The sequence below is a fragment of the Pristiophorus japonicus genome, chromosome 8, assembly GCF_044704955.1.
Source record: "Pristiophorus japonicus isolate sPriJap1 chromosome 8, sPriJap1.hap1, whole genome shotgun sequence".
Classification (NCBI taxonomy): domain Eukaryota; kingdom Metazoa; phylum Chordata; class Chondrichthyes; family Pristiophoridae; genus Pristiophorus; species Pristiophorus japonicus.
The window spans coordinates 239,825,278-239,843,442 of NC_091984.1; the positions used below are offsets into that span (position 1 = coordinate 239,825,278).

The 18,165-nt window shown below is 44.3% G+C and overlaps 1 protein-coding gene across 1 annotated transcript in view; it reads right to left on the reverse strand.

Moving 5' to 3' along the window:
- Nucleotides 1–8,303: 8,303 nt before the first annotated feature.
- Nucleotides 8,304–18,165, reverse strand: part of piwil1 (piwi-like RNA-mediated gene silencing 1) — a 77,037-nt gene continuing 67,175 nt past the window's right edge. Inside the window, exons 18-21 of the mRNA XM_070888151.1 lie at nt 13,369–13,519; nt 13,164–13,289; nt 12,921–13,068; nt 8,304–12,578 (exon numbers count right to left, since the gene is read on the reverse strand). Coding sequence (XP_070744252.1) covers nt 12,462–12,578; nt 12,921–13,068; nt 13,164–13,289; nt 13,369–13,519 — 542 coding nt within the window. The 3' untranslated portion in view covers nt 8,304–12,461. The remainder of the gene's footprint in view (nt 12,579–12,920; nt 13,069–13,163; nt 13,290–13,368; nt 13,520–18,165) is intronic.

Below are 18,165 nucleotides of genomic sequence, written 5' to 3' on the forward strand. Positions count from 1 at the left end.
TGGAAGCAGATTCAATAGTAACTTTCAAAAGGGATTGGATAAATACTTAGAATCTCAGAACAGTTACAGCACGGAAGGCGGCCATTTGGCCTATCGAGCCCATGCCGGCTCTCAGTTAGTCCCACTCCCCTGCCATTTCCCCATAGCCCTGAAAATTCTTTTCCTTCAGGTACTTATCCACTCCCTTTTGAAAGACAATGCATTTCAGATCTTAACCACTCGCTGCATAACATTTTTTCTTACACGCTTTGGTTCTTCTGCCAATCACCTTAAATCTGTGTCCTCTGGTTCTCGATTCTTCTGCCAATGGGAACAGTTTCTACCTACTCTGTCCAGACCCCTCATGATTTTGAACACCTCGATCAAATCTCCTCTCAACCTTCTCTACTCCAAGGGGAACGATCCCAGCTTCTCCAGTCTATCCACATAACTGAAGTCCTCATCCCTGGAATCATTCTCATAAATCTTTTCTGCGACTTCTCTTAAGGCCGTCACATCCTTCCTAAAGTACGGTACCGAGAATTGGACACAGTACTCCAGTTGGGGCCGAACCAGTGTTTTATACAGATTCATAATTTCCACACTTTTGTACTCCATACCTCTATAAAGCCCAGGATCCCATAAGCCTTTTTAACCGCTTTCTCAACCTGCCCTGCCACCTTAGTGATTTATGCACACAACCTCCCCCCCCCCCCCCCCGCCCAGGTCTCTGTTCCTGCACCTCCTTTAGTTTAAATTTCCTTTCCTCATTCTACCAAAATGTATCACTTCGCACTTCTCTGCGTTAAATTTCATCTGCCACGTGTCCGCCCATTCCACGTCGTCTATGCCTATCTATGTCGTCCTGAAGTCTATCACTCCTCCTCCTCACACCAAGTTTTTGAAGGGAAAATATTTGCAGATCTATGGGGAAAGAGCAGGGGGAGTGGGACTAATTGGATAGCTCTTTGAAAGAGCACAATCAGCAGAGTGGTCACCTTCTGTGCTATAATATACCCTGTGCTCTGGAACGAATACCCTGTCTTCTGCACATGTATTGCTTTAATCTTTCTGAAGGCAAACAGAACAAACATAGCGAGGCAACCAATGGATCGGGTCATAGCTCTGCCACATCCATTCGAGAATGGTGGTGGACAATTAAGCTACTAACATCCCCATCCTCAATGATGGCACGAGGATGAGAAAGACTAGGTTAAAGCCTGGCAACCATTTTCAGCCAGAAGAGTCCAGTGGATGATCCATCTCGGCCTCCCCGAGATCTCCACCATCACAGAAGCCAGTCTTCAGCTAATTCGATTCACTCCATGTGATATCAAAAACATCTGAGCGCACTGGACACAGCAAAGATTATGGGCCCCGACATCTTGGCTGCGGTGCTCAAGATTTCTGTTCTAGAACTAGCCGCACCTCTAGCCAAACTGTTCCAGTAGAGCAACATTGGCATGTACCAAATAATGTAGAAATTGCCTAGGCATGTCCTGTCTGCAACGAAACACGACAATCCAAACTTTAGCCACATCCTTCATCCCACCATTCGTGGTCATGCCTTTAGCTGTCTAGGCCCCCAAGCTCTTGAATACCCTCCCTAAACCCCTCTGCTCCTCCACCTCTTTCCTCCTTTAGGACGCTTCTTAAAATCTAACTCTTAGACCAAGCCTTTGAACCAAAGGAGACATTAGGAAAGGTAACCAATGTCTGATTACTCTCCTATGAAGTGCTGTGGAATATTTTACGATGTTAACGGCGCTATATAAATTCAAGTTGTTGTTGGCCAACCACCACCATATCAGTCTACTCCTCAAAGGAGTCATCAACAGTGCTGTCAAGTGGCATTTACTCATCAATGACCTACTGACAGATGCTCAGTTTGGGTTTTGCCAGGATCACTCGGCTTCAGATCTCATTATAGACTTCGTCCAGAAATGGACAAGAGCTGAACTTCAGACATCAAGGCAGTATTTGAGAGTGTGGTGCAAAGACTCCGAGATGTCTGCGCTCCTCTAATTCTGTCCTCCTGAGCATCCCTGATTATAATCGCTCAACCATTGGTGGCTGTGCCTTCTATTGCCTAGGCCCCAAAGCTCTGGAACTCCCTGCCTAAACCTCTGCCTTGCTTTCCTCCTTCAAGACACTTCTTAAAAACCTACCTCTTTGACCAAGCTTTTGGTCACCTGCGCTAATTTCTGCTTTTGCAGCTCAGTTCAAATTTTTAATTGCATAATACTCCTGGGAGGCGCCTTGGGATGTTTCACTACGTTAAATTGCTATATGAATGCAGGTTGTTGTTGTAGCGAAATGGGAATCGGGAGGAAAACTCTCCACTGGCTGGAGTCATATCTAGCACAAAGGAAGATGGCTGTGGTTGCTGGAGTCAATCATCCCAGCCCCAGGACATCGCTGCAGGAGTTCCTCAGGGCCCAACAATCTTTAGTTGCTTCACCAATGACCTTTCCTCCATCACAAGGTCAGAAGTGGGGATGTTCGCTGATGATTGGAGCTGAACACTGTTCATTCACAATTTCTCAGCTAATGCAGCAGTCTGTGCCCATATGCAGCAAAACCTGGCCAACATCCAGGCTTGGGCTAATAAATGGCAATCAACAATTCCACCACACGCATCAGGCAATAACTATCTCCAATAAGAGAGCATAACCACCTCCCTTTGACATTCAATGGTATTCACCATCACCAAATCAACATCCTGAGAGTCACCATGGACTAGAAACGCAACTAAATCAGCCACATAAATACCGTGGTTACTAGAGCAGGTCAGAGGCTGGTTATTCTGTGGTGAGGGCTTTGCCTCGCGACTCCCCAAAGGTTTTCCACCATCTACAAGACACAAGTCAGGAGTGTGATGGAATTCGCTCAGTTTGCCTGGATAGTGCAGCTCCAACAACACAAGAAATTTGACACTATCCAGGGCAAAGGAGTCAGCTTGATTGTACCTCATCCCCTCCACCATGATTGCAGTGAGTGCAACTAGGATGCACTGCAGAAATGCACAAATCCACGACCTCTACCACCTGGAAAAACAAGGGCAGCTGGCACATGGGAACACCACCATTTCAAAGTTCCTCTCCAAGTCACAGCATCCTAACTTGGAAATATATAGTCGTTCCTTCATCATCACTGGGCCAAAATCCTGGCACTCTCTCCCGAACAGCACTATGGGAGTAGCTTTACCACACGGAATGCAGTGGTTCGAGGCCATAGTAGGACAAATAAGGATGGGCAACAAATGCCATCCTTGCCAGTGACACCCACATCCCGGAAAAAGAAGCTGCTTTATTTCTGTCGGATGGACACATTAACCTATCAGATTCACTTATTTCTATCAATACAATCCCTTAATGTAGCACATTCACTAAGGGGGATGAAGTATAAAAGTAGGGAAGTGCTGCTCCAACTGTACAGGGCGTTGGCAAGACCACACCTGGAGTACTGCGTACAGTGGTGGCTGGTGTGCAACGGCCATCACACGTTAAAAAAAATCAACGCACAGACATCTTCCACCAATCACGATGTAGTTCAGGACCTGGAATATTAGGTCCTTCATTGAAACACCTGTGAACTCATCCTTTTTGGCGTGGAAGCAAGTCATCCTCACTTCGAGGGACTGCCTATAGAAACATAGAAAATAAGTGCAGGAGTAGGCCATTCGGCCCTTCGAGCCTGCACCGCCATTCAATGAGTTCATGGCTGAACATGCAATTTCAGTACCCCATTCCTGCTTTCTCGCCATACCCTTGACTCCCCCTAGTAGTAAGGACTACATCTAACTCCTTTTTGAATATATTTAGTGAATTGGCCTCAACAACTTTCCGTGGTAGAGAATTCCACAGGTTCACCACTCTCTGGATGAAGAAGTTTCTCCTCATATCTCGGTCCTAAATGGCTTACCCCTTATCCTTAGACTGTGACCCCTGGTTCTGGACTTCCCCAACATTGGGAACATTCTTCCTGCATCTACCCTGTCCAAACCCATCAGAATCCTAAACGTTTCCATGAGATCCCCTCCCATTCCTCTGAACTCCAGTGAATACAAGCCCAGTTGATCCAGTCTTTCTTGATAGGTCAGTCCCGCCATCCCGGGAATCAGTCTGGTGAACCTTCGCTGCACTCCCTCAATAGCAAGAACGTCCTTCCTCAAGTTAGGAGACCAAAACTGTACACAATACTCCAGGTGTGGCCTCACCAAGGCCCTGTACAACTGTAGCAACACCTCCCTGCCCCTGTACTCAAATCCCCTCGCTATGAAGGCCAACATGCCATTTACTTTCTTAACCGCCTGCTGTACCTGCATGCCAACCTTCAATGACTGATGTACCATGACACCCAGGTCTCGTTGCACCTCTCCTTTTCCTAATCTGTCACCATTCAGATAATAGTCTGTCTCTCTCTTTTTACCACCAAAGTGGATAACCTCACAAAGGTGAAAAAACTCTGAAGGACGAATGTAGCAAAGCAGAGTTAATGCCCAAGGGAAGCAAAACAGATAGCAGCAGGGCAGAAACGATTCAGCAGCATGCGGGCATTGGACACCCACAGCAGCAAAGTTTTCCCTTGTTACGGAAGGTCAGTTGCCTAAGTGGCTCATCCTGAACCACCCAAGAGAGATGATGACTGTGTACAGTTTTGGTCTCCTCATTTAAGGTGGGATATACTTTCATTAGAGGCAATTCAAAGAAGGTTTACGAGGTTGATTCCTGAGATGAAGGGGTTGAAGAATGGTTGAGCCTACACTAATTGGAGTTAGAAGATTGAGAATAGCATAAGATTCTGAGGGGGCTCGACAGGGTAGATGCAGAGAATGTTTCCTCTCATGGGGGAATTAGAACTAGGGGGCATAGTTTCAGAATAAGAGGTCGTTCATTTAAAACAAAAGGGGAGGAAGAATTTCTTCTCCGAGGGTCGTGAATCTTTGGAATGCTCTACCCCAGAGAGCTGTGGAGGCTGGTCTTTGAATATAGTTAAAGTGGAGAAAGACAAATTTTTGAATTTTAAGGGAGTCAAGGGTAATGGGGAGAGGGCTGAAAAGTGGAGGTGAGGCCAGGATCAGTTCAGCCGTGATATTGATCGGCGGAGCAGGCTCGAGGGGCCAAATGGCCGACTCCTGCTCCTATTTCTTATCTTATATTCTTACCCCACTTTAGTGGGTCTTCAATGATTTAAACTGATTTTCTAACTCTTCTCTCCAGTACCCTACCCTTCTCACAGCCTGACTACAGCATCCCTTTCATAACTCCAGAATATGCCATTAGAAACTTTATTTTCTAACTGCTCACACCCAGAGATCAAAACCCTTCCAACAAAATGGGTGCAAGGTGTTTATCAATTACTAGGACAAGCTAATCAATTGCCTATTACTTGCATTCTATGAGGAATCAAAGCTAGGTCATTAGCACCTTAACTATTTACCATCTCAAACACCCTCCGATCTTTTCACCGGGATCTTTTTACAATTCAGAATTTAAAGTAACTTCTTTCCCACCAATCCTTTGTGGAAAAAGTAGTCCAAAAGATCCCATTACCATGACGATCACAATGCTAAAATTTGATGTTTCACACAATCATCTGTTTAAATGAATGACTTAAAAAAAGTTACAAGAATGTTTGGTAGAGGAAATGTCCCTCATTCATAAAATTGAGATTCAGGCTCCCATATTCAAAAATTTTGATGTTGTGCGTTGTCACTGCGAATAAAGCCTAAATGCTAAATCAAAGAATTTGGTTCCTTGTTTTTGTACTCAGTGTATAGGCTGCGCCGTTTAACGAGTTTTTCAGCCATAAAAAGCATTTGTCCATGTATGGTCCATATTTTACAATATTGGGTTGTGTGCACTGGCATTTGGTGCAATTTACAGTAATTCTTGAACACCTGATCCTTTACTATCAGGTGTTTAAAGCCTTTCCAGTCTATAAAAGCTCTGGGCAGTTTTGCTGCAGTGACTGCATAAAAACTTGCATTTATACAGCGCCTTTAATGTAATAAGCCTTTGATACCAAGTCACACAAGGAGATTAGGGCAGGTGACCAAAAGCTTGGCTTGAGTTTTTAAAGGATAGAGAGATGGAGGTTTAGAAATTCCAGAGCGTAGTGCTGAAGCAGCTGAATGCACTAGTGGCAGAGTACAAAAAACAGAAGTTATGAACCTATATAAAATCCATGTGGAATAAAGAAAACCAGATATGTGCAAGAGGTCAGAATTGGAGGAGCATAGAGATCTTGGAGGGTTGTAGGGATTACAGAGTTAGGAAGGGTAAAGGCCATGGAGGGATTTGAAAACAAAGATGAGAATTTTAAAAATGAGGCTTTTCCAGCCAATGTATGTCAATGAGCACAGAGGGTGATGGATGAATGGGACTTGGTGCTAGTTTGGATACGGTCAACCGTGTTTTGGATGAGCCGAACCTTATGGAGGGTGCAAGGTGGGAGGCCAGCCAGGAGAGCATTGGAATAGTCAAGAGGTAACAAAGGAACGAATGAGGGTTTCAGTCGATGAGCTGTGGCAGGACTAGAGATGGGCAATGTTATGGCGATGGAAGTAGGTGATCTTTGTGACAAAGAGCAAGCTCCACCATTTCATAGATAATGGTTGATCCTCTACCTCAACTCCATCTTCCCGCCCAATTCCCGTCTCTCTAAAGTCCCTTAGTATCCAAAAACAGAATTTACTCAATGCAATGTCAGATAAGCAGCATGACAAATCAGAGGCAATGAAGGGGTGGAGAGGTAGAGCACACTCCAGAACATGCTTGCTGATAGAAAGATATGGTGATAGGGTTAGATGAAGAGGGGTGGGAAGCCATATTAATGGCTGCAGAGATGGTGGATGCATTGGTTGTAATCTACCAAAATTCCCTGGATTCTGGAGAGGTCCCAGCAAATTGGAAAACTACAAATGTAATACTGCTATTTAAAAAAGGAGGCAGATAAAAAGCAGGAAACTATAGACCAGTTAGCCTAACATCAGTCATTGGGAAAATGCTGGAGTCCATTATTAAGGAAGCAGTAACAGGACATTTGGAAAAGCATAATTCAGTCAAGCGTAGCCAGCATGGTTTTATGAAAGGGAAATCATGTTTCCAGAGATGAGGGGATAGACTTATGAAGCTAGATTGAGCCTATACTCATTGGGGTTCAGAAGAATGAGAGGTGATCTTATCGAAACATGTAAGATAATGAGGGGGCTCGACAAGGTGGATGCAGAGGATATTTCCACTCATAGGTGAAACTAGAACTAGGGGGCATAGTCTCAGAATAAGGGGCCGCCCATTTAAAACTGAGATGAGGAGGAAATTCTCTGCCTCAGAGAGCCATGGAGGCTGGGTCATGCTCGTGTGGAGCATAAACACCGGCATGGACCAGTTGGGCCGAATGTGCTGTAAATTGTATGTAAACTTAAAAAGAATAGAATTCAAAAACATAAGTTGTGTTAAGCTTATACAGAACCTTGGTTAGATCATACTTATGAATATTGTGCACAGTTCGGGCTGCCATATTACAAAAAGGTTATCGATGCACTGGAGAAAATGCAATGATTTACATGGTGATACCAGAACTGAAAGGGTACAACTACAGGGCATAAAAGAGACTTAACAGGCTGGGGCTCTCCTCTAGAAAACAGCAGGCCAAGGGGTGACCTGATAGAGGTCTTTAAAATTAACAGGTTTGAAAGATTCGATGTAGAGAAATATTTCTACTTGCGGAAGAGTCGAAAATGATATAAATATAAGATAGTCATTAATAAATTCAATAGGTGAATATCATAGATGCATTTAGGGGGAAGTTAGATAAGCATGAGTAAGCAGTAGAACATGCTGATGGGGTGAGGGGGAGATGAAGTAAAGTGGGAGAAGGCTGTGTTTGTAGATGTTAACACCAGCATTAGTAGCTAATTATCAGGAACAAAGGTCTCTGGTTCCATTTCCACCCCCAAAGCACCATTTGAGGCACAGGAGAAAAGTTCAGCGCACCTAGTTTGTGCTGAGTACAGGACGACCCTAGTAGCAGATGCTGACAATCTGGTCTTTTGGAAACTCTCCGGTAGCAACTACCAGTTCGTTCCTAGACAGAATGTAGAAGAATAAATTAGCCTAAAGGTTCATAGCACTCAGTAGGAACAAGGTCATATCAGCAATCTAGTCCGAAATGAGCGCAGGGTTATAACTCCCCAGCTGAGTAACAAGATGCTTTGTTGGTGGGCTGGGCTGTCGGAGCACAGGCCTCCAGCAGGAGTGATTTGTGCACTGAATGGATATGTGAAGAAGCATACTAACCATCACTTGAAAAACCTTCCAACACTTTTATTTTGAACCAGCTACGAATTGATGCAGAAAGACAAAAAAGGTACAAAACAAGTTTATAGCTGCATAAACTAATAATCTTTGTCCGTTTAAAGACCATTTTAGTTGACCACCATTAGACATTTGGTATTATTCACCAGCAGAAGACATGGCTCACCATATTAAAGGCGTCAGTAGCGATCAGTGCTAAGGACTTGACATATCTTGGTGAAAGGGTACTCAAGAGCAGGTAGTGTCCGCAGAAACCATGTACACAAGCACATACGCCGAAGATAATCGTGGCCGAGTTCACTCAGACGGATTGACACACCGGGTCTTCCGTGCCTCGTTCACCAAGTTAAATAAAACTATTACATAACCAAAGAGGAGGCAGGACATCCTTTCCAGGCACATTTCAACTCGCCCCTTTAAAAAAAAAGTGCAATTCAATCTTGCACATTTAACACTGAATTCGGCAATATTCAGGACATTACTTTGTGCTGTTCATTGGCTGATGTGTAAAACCCCCAACAACTAATGTAGTTCAAACCTGCTGTTCTGCATAGGAGCTAACAAAAATAATAAATGCCTATAATCATTCAAGGGATGAGCTTTTAGGTCTTAGCAAACGAAGGTCCATTTTAACTCTGCCTTGTGTCACAACAGTTTAGAGTATTGAAACTATACATGGTGTTTACAGAGCCCTCCGTGGACTAGTCACCGAGTGCTGTCTTCAGGCACAGAGCTACTGAACATTCCTTAAAATTAACAATGGAGCCAACTAATGAACTAAAAACCAAGAACCATTCCTGTTGAAGATCTGAAACTCTTCATTTTTCTATTGTGCTCAGAAGCAAAAGTGTAATATTCACATTTAACAATTCTGCCTGTGTTAAACTCTTGTAATGTAATGTTAACAAAATCATAATCAAGATTTGTAAATATTTGGTTTACAACAATCCCTGGACTGTTCCTGTCACATACCCACATTGTTTGGTAGAACCACTAAAATAAAATAAAAACTTTCTCCGAAAGAGCCTACGGCATTTGGTATGCTTGCGATTTCAAAGCTGACAATTGTCAAAAAGGGACTATGGCAAAATGCACACTTTAAATAACTAAATTATATAGTCTAATTTAAACAGAAATATAGTAATATCCAATACACAGGGCAGTGCTTCAAAAAGTCACAGGCCTGCAAAATGATTTAGAAATATAATTTAAAGAAAAAATAATGAATTATTTACTAGCAACACAAGTAATTTGTCCAATTGATGTCCACTTGGACAAGATACAAGTTAATACAGTAAAACAAGCTGATTCCAGTAGTTCGAAAAATGCCAAAGTAAACCTGACATAGCCCAAACTTGACATCCAACATAAAAAATGTATTAAGATCCATACACTGGGGCTCCAATGCACTACATTATGGAGTGGGGGAAATAGGGCTCTTTGCCCACAAACCCAGGTCCATAACCTCAGCTGCGTTTCTGTGGGCAAAAGGCCAGCTTTCTTCCCTGTGAACAATCAGGGACCATCACTAGGCAGCATTTACACATCACCTCATGGCCTGCTGAGTGGTATCTGACGAGACATAAACAGATACCCTCCCCTTGGCTGCAATTTGTACACATCACTTCCCCCACCCACCCAAGAGAACATAACCTGGGGGATTGGGGGAAGATATACCTCCAGCCCAGCCTTATCTAAAAGAAAATGAAAACATATTTCAGGTTGAGCAAGGACCCTGGAACTTACAATTGATAGACTGAAGCTGCCCCAAGTGGCTGTTGGGGAACAGCCAGGTACTGTCCACGTGTGATTGTCCGGTCTGTGCTGAGGTAGCTGATCGCAGCTAGGGGGCGCAATCAGCTTCCCCAGCCCTGGAGTGGGGAAGTGAAACTCTCCCCGGCTTCCCGTTAGCTATTCAGTGACTCCTGCTGTTGCACGTGTGGCCATCAGCTGAGGGCAGGGCCAGCCGCAATCCCTTCATGACCAAATAGGGCGCTGACGTTCACCATCCAGGATCACAGAGTGACCATGGGTCAGAAACCGTAGGGACACTGGTATCTGTGGAACTACACTAAGCATTCACCATTCTCGACCAGCTCCGTTGGGCGGGCCACATCATTCGCATGCCCAACACGAAACTCCCAAAGCAAGCGCTCTACGCGGAGCTTCCTTGATAAAGTGCAACATCTGGTTAGTCAAAGCTATCTTGATAAAGTGCAACATCCCCACCGACTACTGGGAATCCCTGGCCCAAGACCACCCTAAGTGGAGGAAGAGCATCTGGGAGGGCACCGAGCACCTCAAGTCTCGTTGCCGAGAACAACCAGAAACAAGCGCAGGCAGAAGGAGCGTGCGGCAAACCAGACTCCCCACCCACCCTTTCCTTCAACCACTATCTGTCCCACCTGTGACAGAGACTGTAATTCCCATATTGGACTGTTCAGTCACCTGAGAACTCATTTTTTTTTAAAAAGAGTGGAAGCAAGTCGAGGACTGCCTATGACACCGACTCAGTGGGGGACACTGTAGGATTATGCAGTACATTTTGGGGAAAACATCAAAAGTTTACGCCTTGCATTAAGACTGTAAACAGTAGTGAAAGAGAGATATAACTAAAGGTGTAGATAGATAAATCTTTAAATTGTAGGGAGTGCCAGTAGAAAAGACTATAATGTTAAATGAGATGCTGCGTTTTATACATTGGGGCACTGTACATTAGTTAGGCCAGAGCACGGTATGTAGTACTAGACACTGCATTATAAGGGTACACTAGATCAGTACTGGGAATGGGTCAAAAATCCTGGAACTCCCTCCCTAACAGCACTGTGGGAGCACCTTCATCACACGGACTGCAGCAGCTCAAAGCACCTTCTCAAGGGCAATACACACTGGCCTTGCCAGTGATGCCCACATCCCATGGATGAATTTTAAAGACAAATCTACAAATGTAGTTTCTCCAACGGAATTCCCGACCAGAAACAGTGGTGCAAGCAGAATCGACAATAGCTTTTAAAGGGGAAATGAACAGAAAATTCAAGAAAAATGTAAACAGTTTATGGGGAAAGGCCAGGGAAACGGCACTAAGTGCATGTGTTTTGCAGAAAGCGGGCATTGATGCAATCGGCAAATGGTCTCCTGTGCTTCAAGATTCTATCATTGACGAGCAGGAAGTTGGAATTTTGAGGATTATTAGAACACGAAATGCAGGGACTAACCAGACTTGCAGCAAGGGAATTGGACAGACATTTGAAAGGGATACTGGGAAAAGGGATTGGAGCAGACAGTTCTAGTTGAGATAGTATCAGCAAAGGCCTCTTTCTGCACTTTAATGTCGATGATTCTGCTGCTTTAATCCAGAGAACTGAACTTTAGCAAATACATCGAAGATTGTTCAAGGAATCGGTTCCTGAATGGCTCAATGGGAAAACGCAATCAGTGCAGTATTGGGTTGTGAATCTTTGGAATTCTCTACCCCAAAGGGCTGTGGACGCTCATTGAGTATATTCAAGGCTGAGATCGATAGATTTTTGGACTCTAAGGGAATTAAAGGAAATGAAGATTGGGTGGGAAAGTGGAGTTGAGGTGGAAGATCAGCCATGATCTTATTGAATGGCGGGGCAGGCTCAAGGCCAGGTTTGGTTCCTGATCCGTGAGGAGGTATCTGAGCCAAGGCAGGAGTGAGGGCACTGTAGTGCAGTGTGTCCCTGCATCAGGAAGGAAAGATTCAAACAGCACCTCGGCTGTTGATCCAGTGACCCTTGCAGGAAAGTGCACATTTGTGAAGACGATCAGATGCCATTCTCCTGTGGCTGGATCTCCTGCTGCCACATTGTCCGGGCTCACTAGGAATGGACACTTGGGCAAGTACTACGGGGAAGAGATCTGCATTTGAGAACCGAGGAACATTTGCCTCAAATACTGAACTTCTGTGGTTGCAGAAAACACAGGGTATTTAGAAAACTGCAAGAGACGGTGTGCAAACAAATTAATATCCAGTAGGACTCGATACAAGAATAGGTCAGGCTTTCCATTCATATACAAACCGCACAAGCATTTGAAAATTTCACAGGTCTCAAAAATGCATCCTAGGCAAATGTACATTTTATTAAGTTGCTTCTTTAAAGCAGTGGTCACGACGGGAAACATGATCGCTTGTTACTTTCACAGGTAATAAAGTCGGTCTGCCAATGCCAGACTGGGTTCTCGATGAATACTCTGTCCCACTAAGAATGCCAGCTTGTGGGCATACTGGCAAGGAGCAGGCACACGGATGACACCCTATAAAAATAGGCACAAAACAGTTTATTCACAAAAAGGTTTTTTGTATGCATAAAACGAAGTTAAATTCAGTATTTAAGATGCAGATATATTTGTTTTTAAAACTTCTGGGTGAAATCAGAATTGGAAAAAGTGCTTTGAGTCAAGCCTCATGTTCCATTTATAGGAATTCTCCCCTCTCAAGTGACTATATACAAGTGATTTCCAGCCCAAAAGCCTGGTAAATGATTTCATTTAGATTTTTTTTTTTTTAAATATAGATAGGCCTACTTTGAAACATTGAAGGTTCAAGCCTCCAGCCTGATCAGTTTTACTAAATGAAGCAGAGATCATTTCACTCACCGGCCAATTGTAATACATGTGGCATAACTTGTAGGTTAGCCGCTGCATGTAATCTGGTTTCAAGTTGCTGCTGTCATATACTACATTATAGTGCGTGGGTGTAACTGTGCCAACTTTCACCGACTGGCTGACTATATAGAAGTCATACCTGATTTCCACAAAAAAAAAGCCATAAAGTACACACTTAAGAGTTTGATTTTTGTTTTCAATATATTAACTAATTCCTTTGAAACTATACTTTACCATTCTGATCTTGTGACGTCTGTATCGATGACAGTGCCAGGTGGTGGGTTCTGTAATCTTCCACCAGCTTGTGAAAAAAACCTAGCATTGACACGCTTCTTCACAACAATCACCGATAGCTTTGGACTGAAAAGAAAAATATTTGTCAGAAGTCAATAAAACAAAAAACCTTTTGCGTGCTCGTGTGAGAGTTTGCGTAACTTACTTGTAGTCAGACAGGTATTTCAAACAATCCAGCAGTTGTGGAACCTCATAGTTTACCACCGTGTTGAGCTGCCCATCACCAACTCCATCGCGATACACGACGATACGAGCAGGCAGGCACTTATTGTACGCATGCCACGCCTTCAAAGCAGCTGAGAAATCAAAATTCAGCAAACATCAACCGAAGTAACATTATCGATCTTACCAATAGGGAATATCTCCGTGATAACTAAATGCACAAACAACTATCAATCTTATCCTTTGACCGAACTCAGCTTGAAAATGTATCTGATTGAACTTTAAACTTCCACGCTGCTCTTACTAGTGGAGAATCCGGAATTTGTGTAAAGGTAACCTTCAAATGAACAGTTCAAGTATTTTACCAGTTACTGATCCAAGATTTAAAGGTTTTTAAGCTGCCCAGGTTTGCTTCACCATTTTAGATCCCACTTTGGCCATTTCTGATTCGGTGGAACCTCTCTGTTAAGATTCTCTCAAGCCGACCATCGGCACATTGTACACCTGGTTCCTTAGTCTCTTTCAGCATCGTGTTCCCGAGGAGTTATCAATTGTGAGCCAGTCAAGCCGGCCTAGGACCTCCCTGCACTTGATGGCAAAGGGTGAATATCCACAAGGTTTCTCCCCCCTCGGCCTCCGCAACTTCAGGGGCAGAGTCATCTCTGGGGGAGCTGATGGATAATCTGCATAATTTCAACACCATACAAGCAAGTTGAAGTAAAATGGCATTTTTGTTAAATTACAATCACACTCGAGGCTCAGCTTCTTAACTTTTACGGATATGATAATTTGATGAGTCCACATTATTGTGTTCCTAACACAGATGAGGCTGCACACAGGGAGGTTAAAGTAACAGTGACCTCAGTCTTTATTAAGACACTCCAGAGTGAGGAACAGGCCTTTGGGGCCGGCTTATATACAGTGCTCCCAAGGATGCTGGGATCCCTTGGGACTTCAGGGGATGCACTCCCTTGTGGCGGAACATGGGAGTGCATGCTTTACAGATACACAACATCACTCTCTCCTCTCCCTCCCCCTCCCTCAAAGTCAAAGTGAAAACTATTTACAAGGTGAGGCGGTCGGGAGCCTTTCTTTCCCTGGTGGACCGCCTCAGTACAAATGTCTGTTCTGGTGTGTTGGCTGTGCCCTCACTGGGCTGGAGTGTTGTTGGCCCTGCAGGGCTGCTGGGTGAACCTGGCCTTGCTGGGCTGTTGGGCGTGATGGGTTTGATTTCCTGGTCCGGCGTGGTGTAGTTGATCCTTTGAGTGTGTGTTGTGGGCTCGAAAAAGGTGGTGTTTGCTGTGGGTTGTTCAGGGCAGTCTGTGAACCGCAGCCTCATTTGGTCCAGGTGCTTTCTGCAAATTTGTCCATTGTCTAATTTGACTACAAACACCCTACTCCCTTCTTTAGCTATCACCGTGCCCGCATTCAGGTCAATTTCCCGTGACACAGTGGCGTGACCATCGTATACATTTTGTTGCTGCCGCCTGCTCTCTACCTGATCATGCAGGTTGAGGTGAACCAGCGAGAGTCTGGTTTTAAATGTCCTTTTCATGAGTAGCTCAGCCGGGGGCACCCCTGTGAGCAAGTGGGGTCTCGTGCAGTACTCGGGACAGGCAGGTTTGGAGTGAGCCTTCTAGGACTCGTTTAAGGCTCTGTTTGATGGTTTGTACTGCCCGCTCTGCCTGCCCATTGGAGGCTGGTTTAAACGGGGCCGAGATGATAATAAGGGGTGGGCGTAGTTTATAGACCCCTAAATAATAACTTCAAGGTGGGGCAGACAATAGTCAAGGGTATAATGGAGGCATGTGAAAAAGGAATGGCAGTAATCATGGGGGATTTTAACCTACATATCGATTGGTCAAATCAAATCGCACGGGGTAGCCTTGAGGAGGAATTCATAAAATGCATACGGGATTGTTTCTTAGAACAGTAGGTTACAGAACCTACAAGGAAGCAAGCGATCTTAGATGTGGTCCTGTGTAATGAGACAGGAATAATAAACGATCTCCTAGTAAAAGATCCTCTCGGAATGAGTGATCACAGTATGATTGAATTTGTAATACAGATTGAGGGTGAGGAAGTAGTGTCTCAAACGAGCGTACTATGCTTAAACAAAGGGGACTACAGTGGGATGAGGGCAGAGTTGGCTAAAGTAGACTGGGAACACAGACTAAACGGTGGCACAATTGAGGAACAGTGGAGGACTTTTAAGGAGTTCTTTCATAGTGCTCAACAAAAATATAGTGAAAAAGAAGGGCGGTAAGAGAAGGGATAACCAGCCGTGGATAACCAAGGAAATAAAGGAGAGTATCAAATTAAAAACCAATGCGTATAAGGTGGCCAAGGTTAGTGGGAAACTAGAAGATTGGTAAAATTTTAAACGACAGCAAAGAATGACTAAGAAAGCAATAAAGAAAGGAAAGATAGATTATGAAAGTAAACTTGCGCAAAACATAAAAACAGATAGTAAAAGCTTTTACCGATATATAAAACGGAAAAGAGTGACTAAAGTAAATGTTGGTCCATTAGAAGATGAGAAGGGGGATTTAATGATGGGAAATGTGGAAATAGCTGAGACCTTAAACAATTATTTGGTTTCGGTCTTCACAGTGGAAGACACAAAAACCATGCCAAAAATTGCTGGTCACGGGAATGTGGGAAGGGAGGACCTTGAGACAATCACTAACACTAGGGAGGCAGTGCTGGATAGGCTAATGGGATTCAAGGTAGACAAGTCCCCTGGTCCTGATGAAATGCGTCCCAGGGTATTAAAAGAGATGGCGGAAGTTATAGCAGATGCATTCGTTATAATCTACCAAAATTCTCAGGACTCTTGGGAGGTACCAGCGGATTGGAAAGCAGCTTATGTAACGCCTTTGTTTAAAAAAGGGGGCAGACAAAAGGCAGGTAACTATAGGCCGATTAGTTTAACATCTGTAGTGGGGAAAATGCTTGAAGCTATCATTAAGGAAGAAATAGCGGGACATCGAGATAGGAATAGTGCAATCAAGCAGACGCAACATGGATTCATGAAGGGGAAATCATTTTTAACTAATTTACTGGAATTCTTTGAGGATATAACGAGCATGGTGGATAGAGTTGTACCGATGGATGTGGTGTATTTGGATTTCCAAAACACATTCGATAAGGTGCCACACAAAAGGTTACTGCAGAAGATAAAGGTACGCGGAGTCAGAGGAAATGTATTAGCATGGATAGAGAATTAGCTAACTAACAGAAAACAGAGTCGGGATAAATGGGTCCTTTTCAGGTTGGCAATCGGTGGTTAGTGGTGTGCCACAGGGATCGGCGCTGGGACCACAACTGTTTACAATATATATAGACATGGAAGAGGGGAGAAGTGTAGTGTAGCAAAATTTGCAGATGACACAAAGATTAGTGGGAAAGCGGGTTGTGTAGAGGACACAGAGAGGCTGCAAAGAGATTTGGATAGGTTAAGCGAATGGGCCAAGGTTTGGCAGATGGAATACAATGTCGGAAAATGTGAGGTCATCCACCTTGGGAAAAAAAAAGTAAAAGGGAATATTATTTGAATGGGGAGAAATTACAACATGCTGCGGTGCAGAGGGACCTGGGGGTCCTTGTGCATGAATCCCAAAAAGTTAGTTTGCAGGTGCAGCAGGTAATCAGGAAGGCGAATGGAATGTTGGCCTTCATTGCGAGAGGGATGGAGTACAAAAGCAGGGAGGTCCTGCTGCAACTGTATAGGGTATTGGTGAGGCCGCACCTGGAGTACTGCGTGCAGTTTTGGTCACCTTACTTAAGGAAGGATATACTAGCTTTGGAGGGGGTACAGAGACGATTCACTAGGCTCATTCTGGAGATGAGGGGGTTACCTTTTGATGATAGATTGAGTAGACTGGGTCTTTACTCGTTGGAGTTCAGAAGAATGAGGGGTGATCTTATAGAAAGATTTAAAATAATGAAAGGGATAGACAAAATAGAGGCAGAGAGGTTATTTCCACTGGTCGGAGAGACTAGAACTAGGGGGCACAGCCTCAAAATACGGGGGAGCCAATTTAGGACAGAGTTGAGAAGGAATTTCTTCTTCCAGAGGGTTGTGAATCTGTGGAATTCTCTGCCCAAGGAAGCAGTTGAGGCTAGCTCATTGAGTGTATTCAAATCACGGATAGATTTTTAACCAATAAGGAAATTTAGGGTAATGGGGAGCGGGCGGGTAAGTGGAGCTGAGTCCACGGCCAGATCAGCCATGATCTTGTTGAATGGCGGAGCAGGCTCGAGGGGCTAGATGGCCTACTCCTGTTCCTAATTCTTATGTTCTTTTGTGTGTCATGTTTGATCCTATTGCGGGTCATAAATTCTTTAAATTCAGCACTGGTGAGACATGGCCCGTTGTCACTGACCAGTATGTCAGGCAGGCCGTGGGTGGCAAACATGGTCTTCAGGCTTTCAATGGTGGCGGTGGCGGTGCTTCCCGACATTATTTCACATTCAATCCATTTTGAAAAAGCATCCACCACCACCAGGAACATTTTACCAAGAAACAGGCCCACAGTCAACATGGATCCTCGACCATGTTCTGGAGGGCCAGAACCACAAACTTAGCGGTGCCTCTCTGGGCGCGTTGCTCAACTGAGCACACACGCTGCATTGTCGTACACAGGACTCTAAGTCAGAGTCGATACCGGGCCATCACACGTGGGATCTGGCTATCGCTTTCATCATTACTATACCCGGGTGTGTGCTGTGGAGATCCGAGATGAACGTTTCCCTGCCCTTTTTTGATAGCACGACG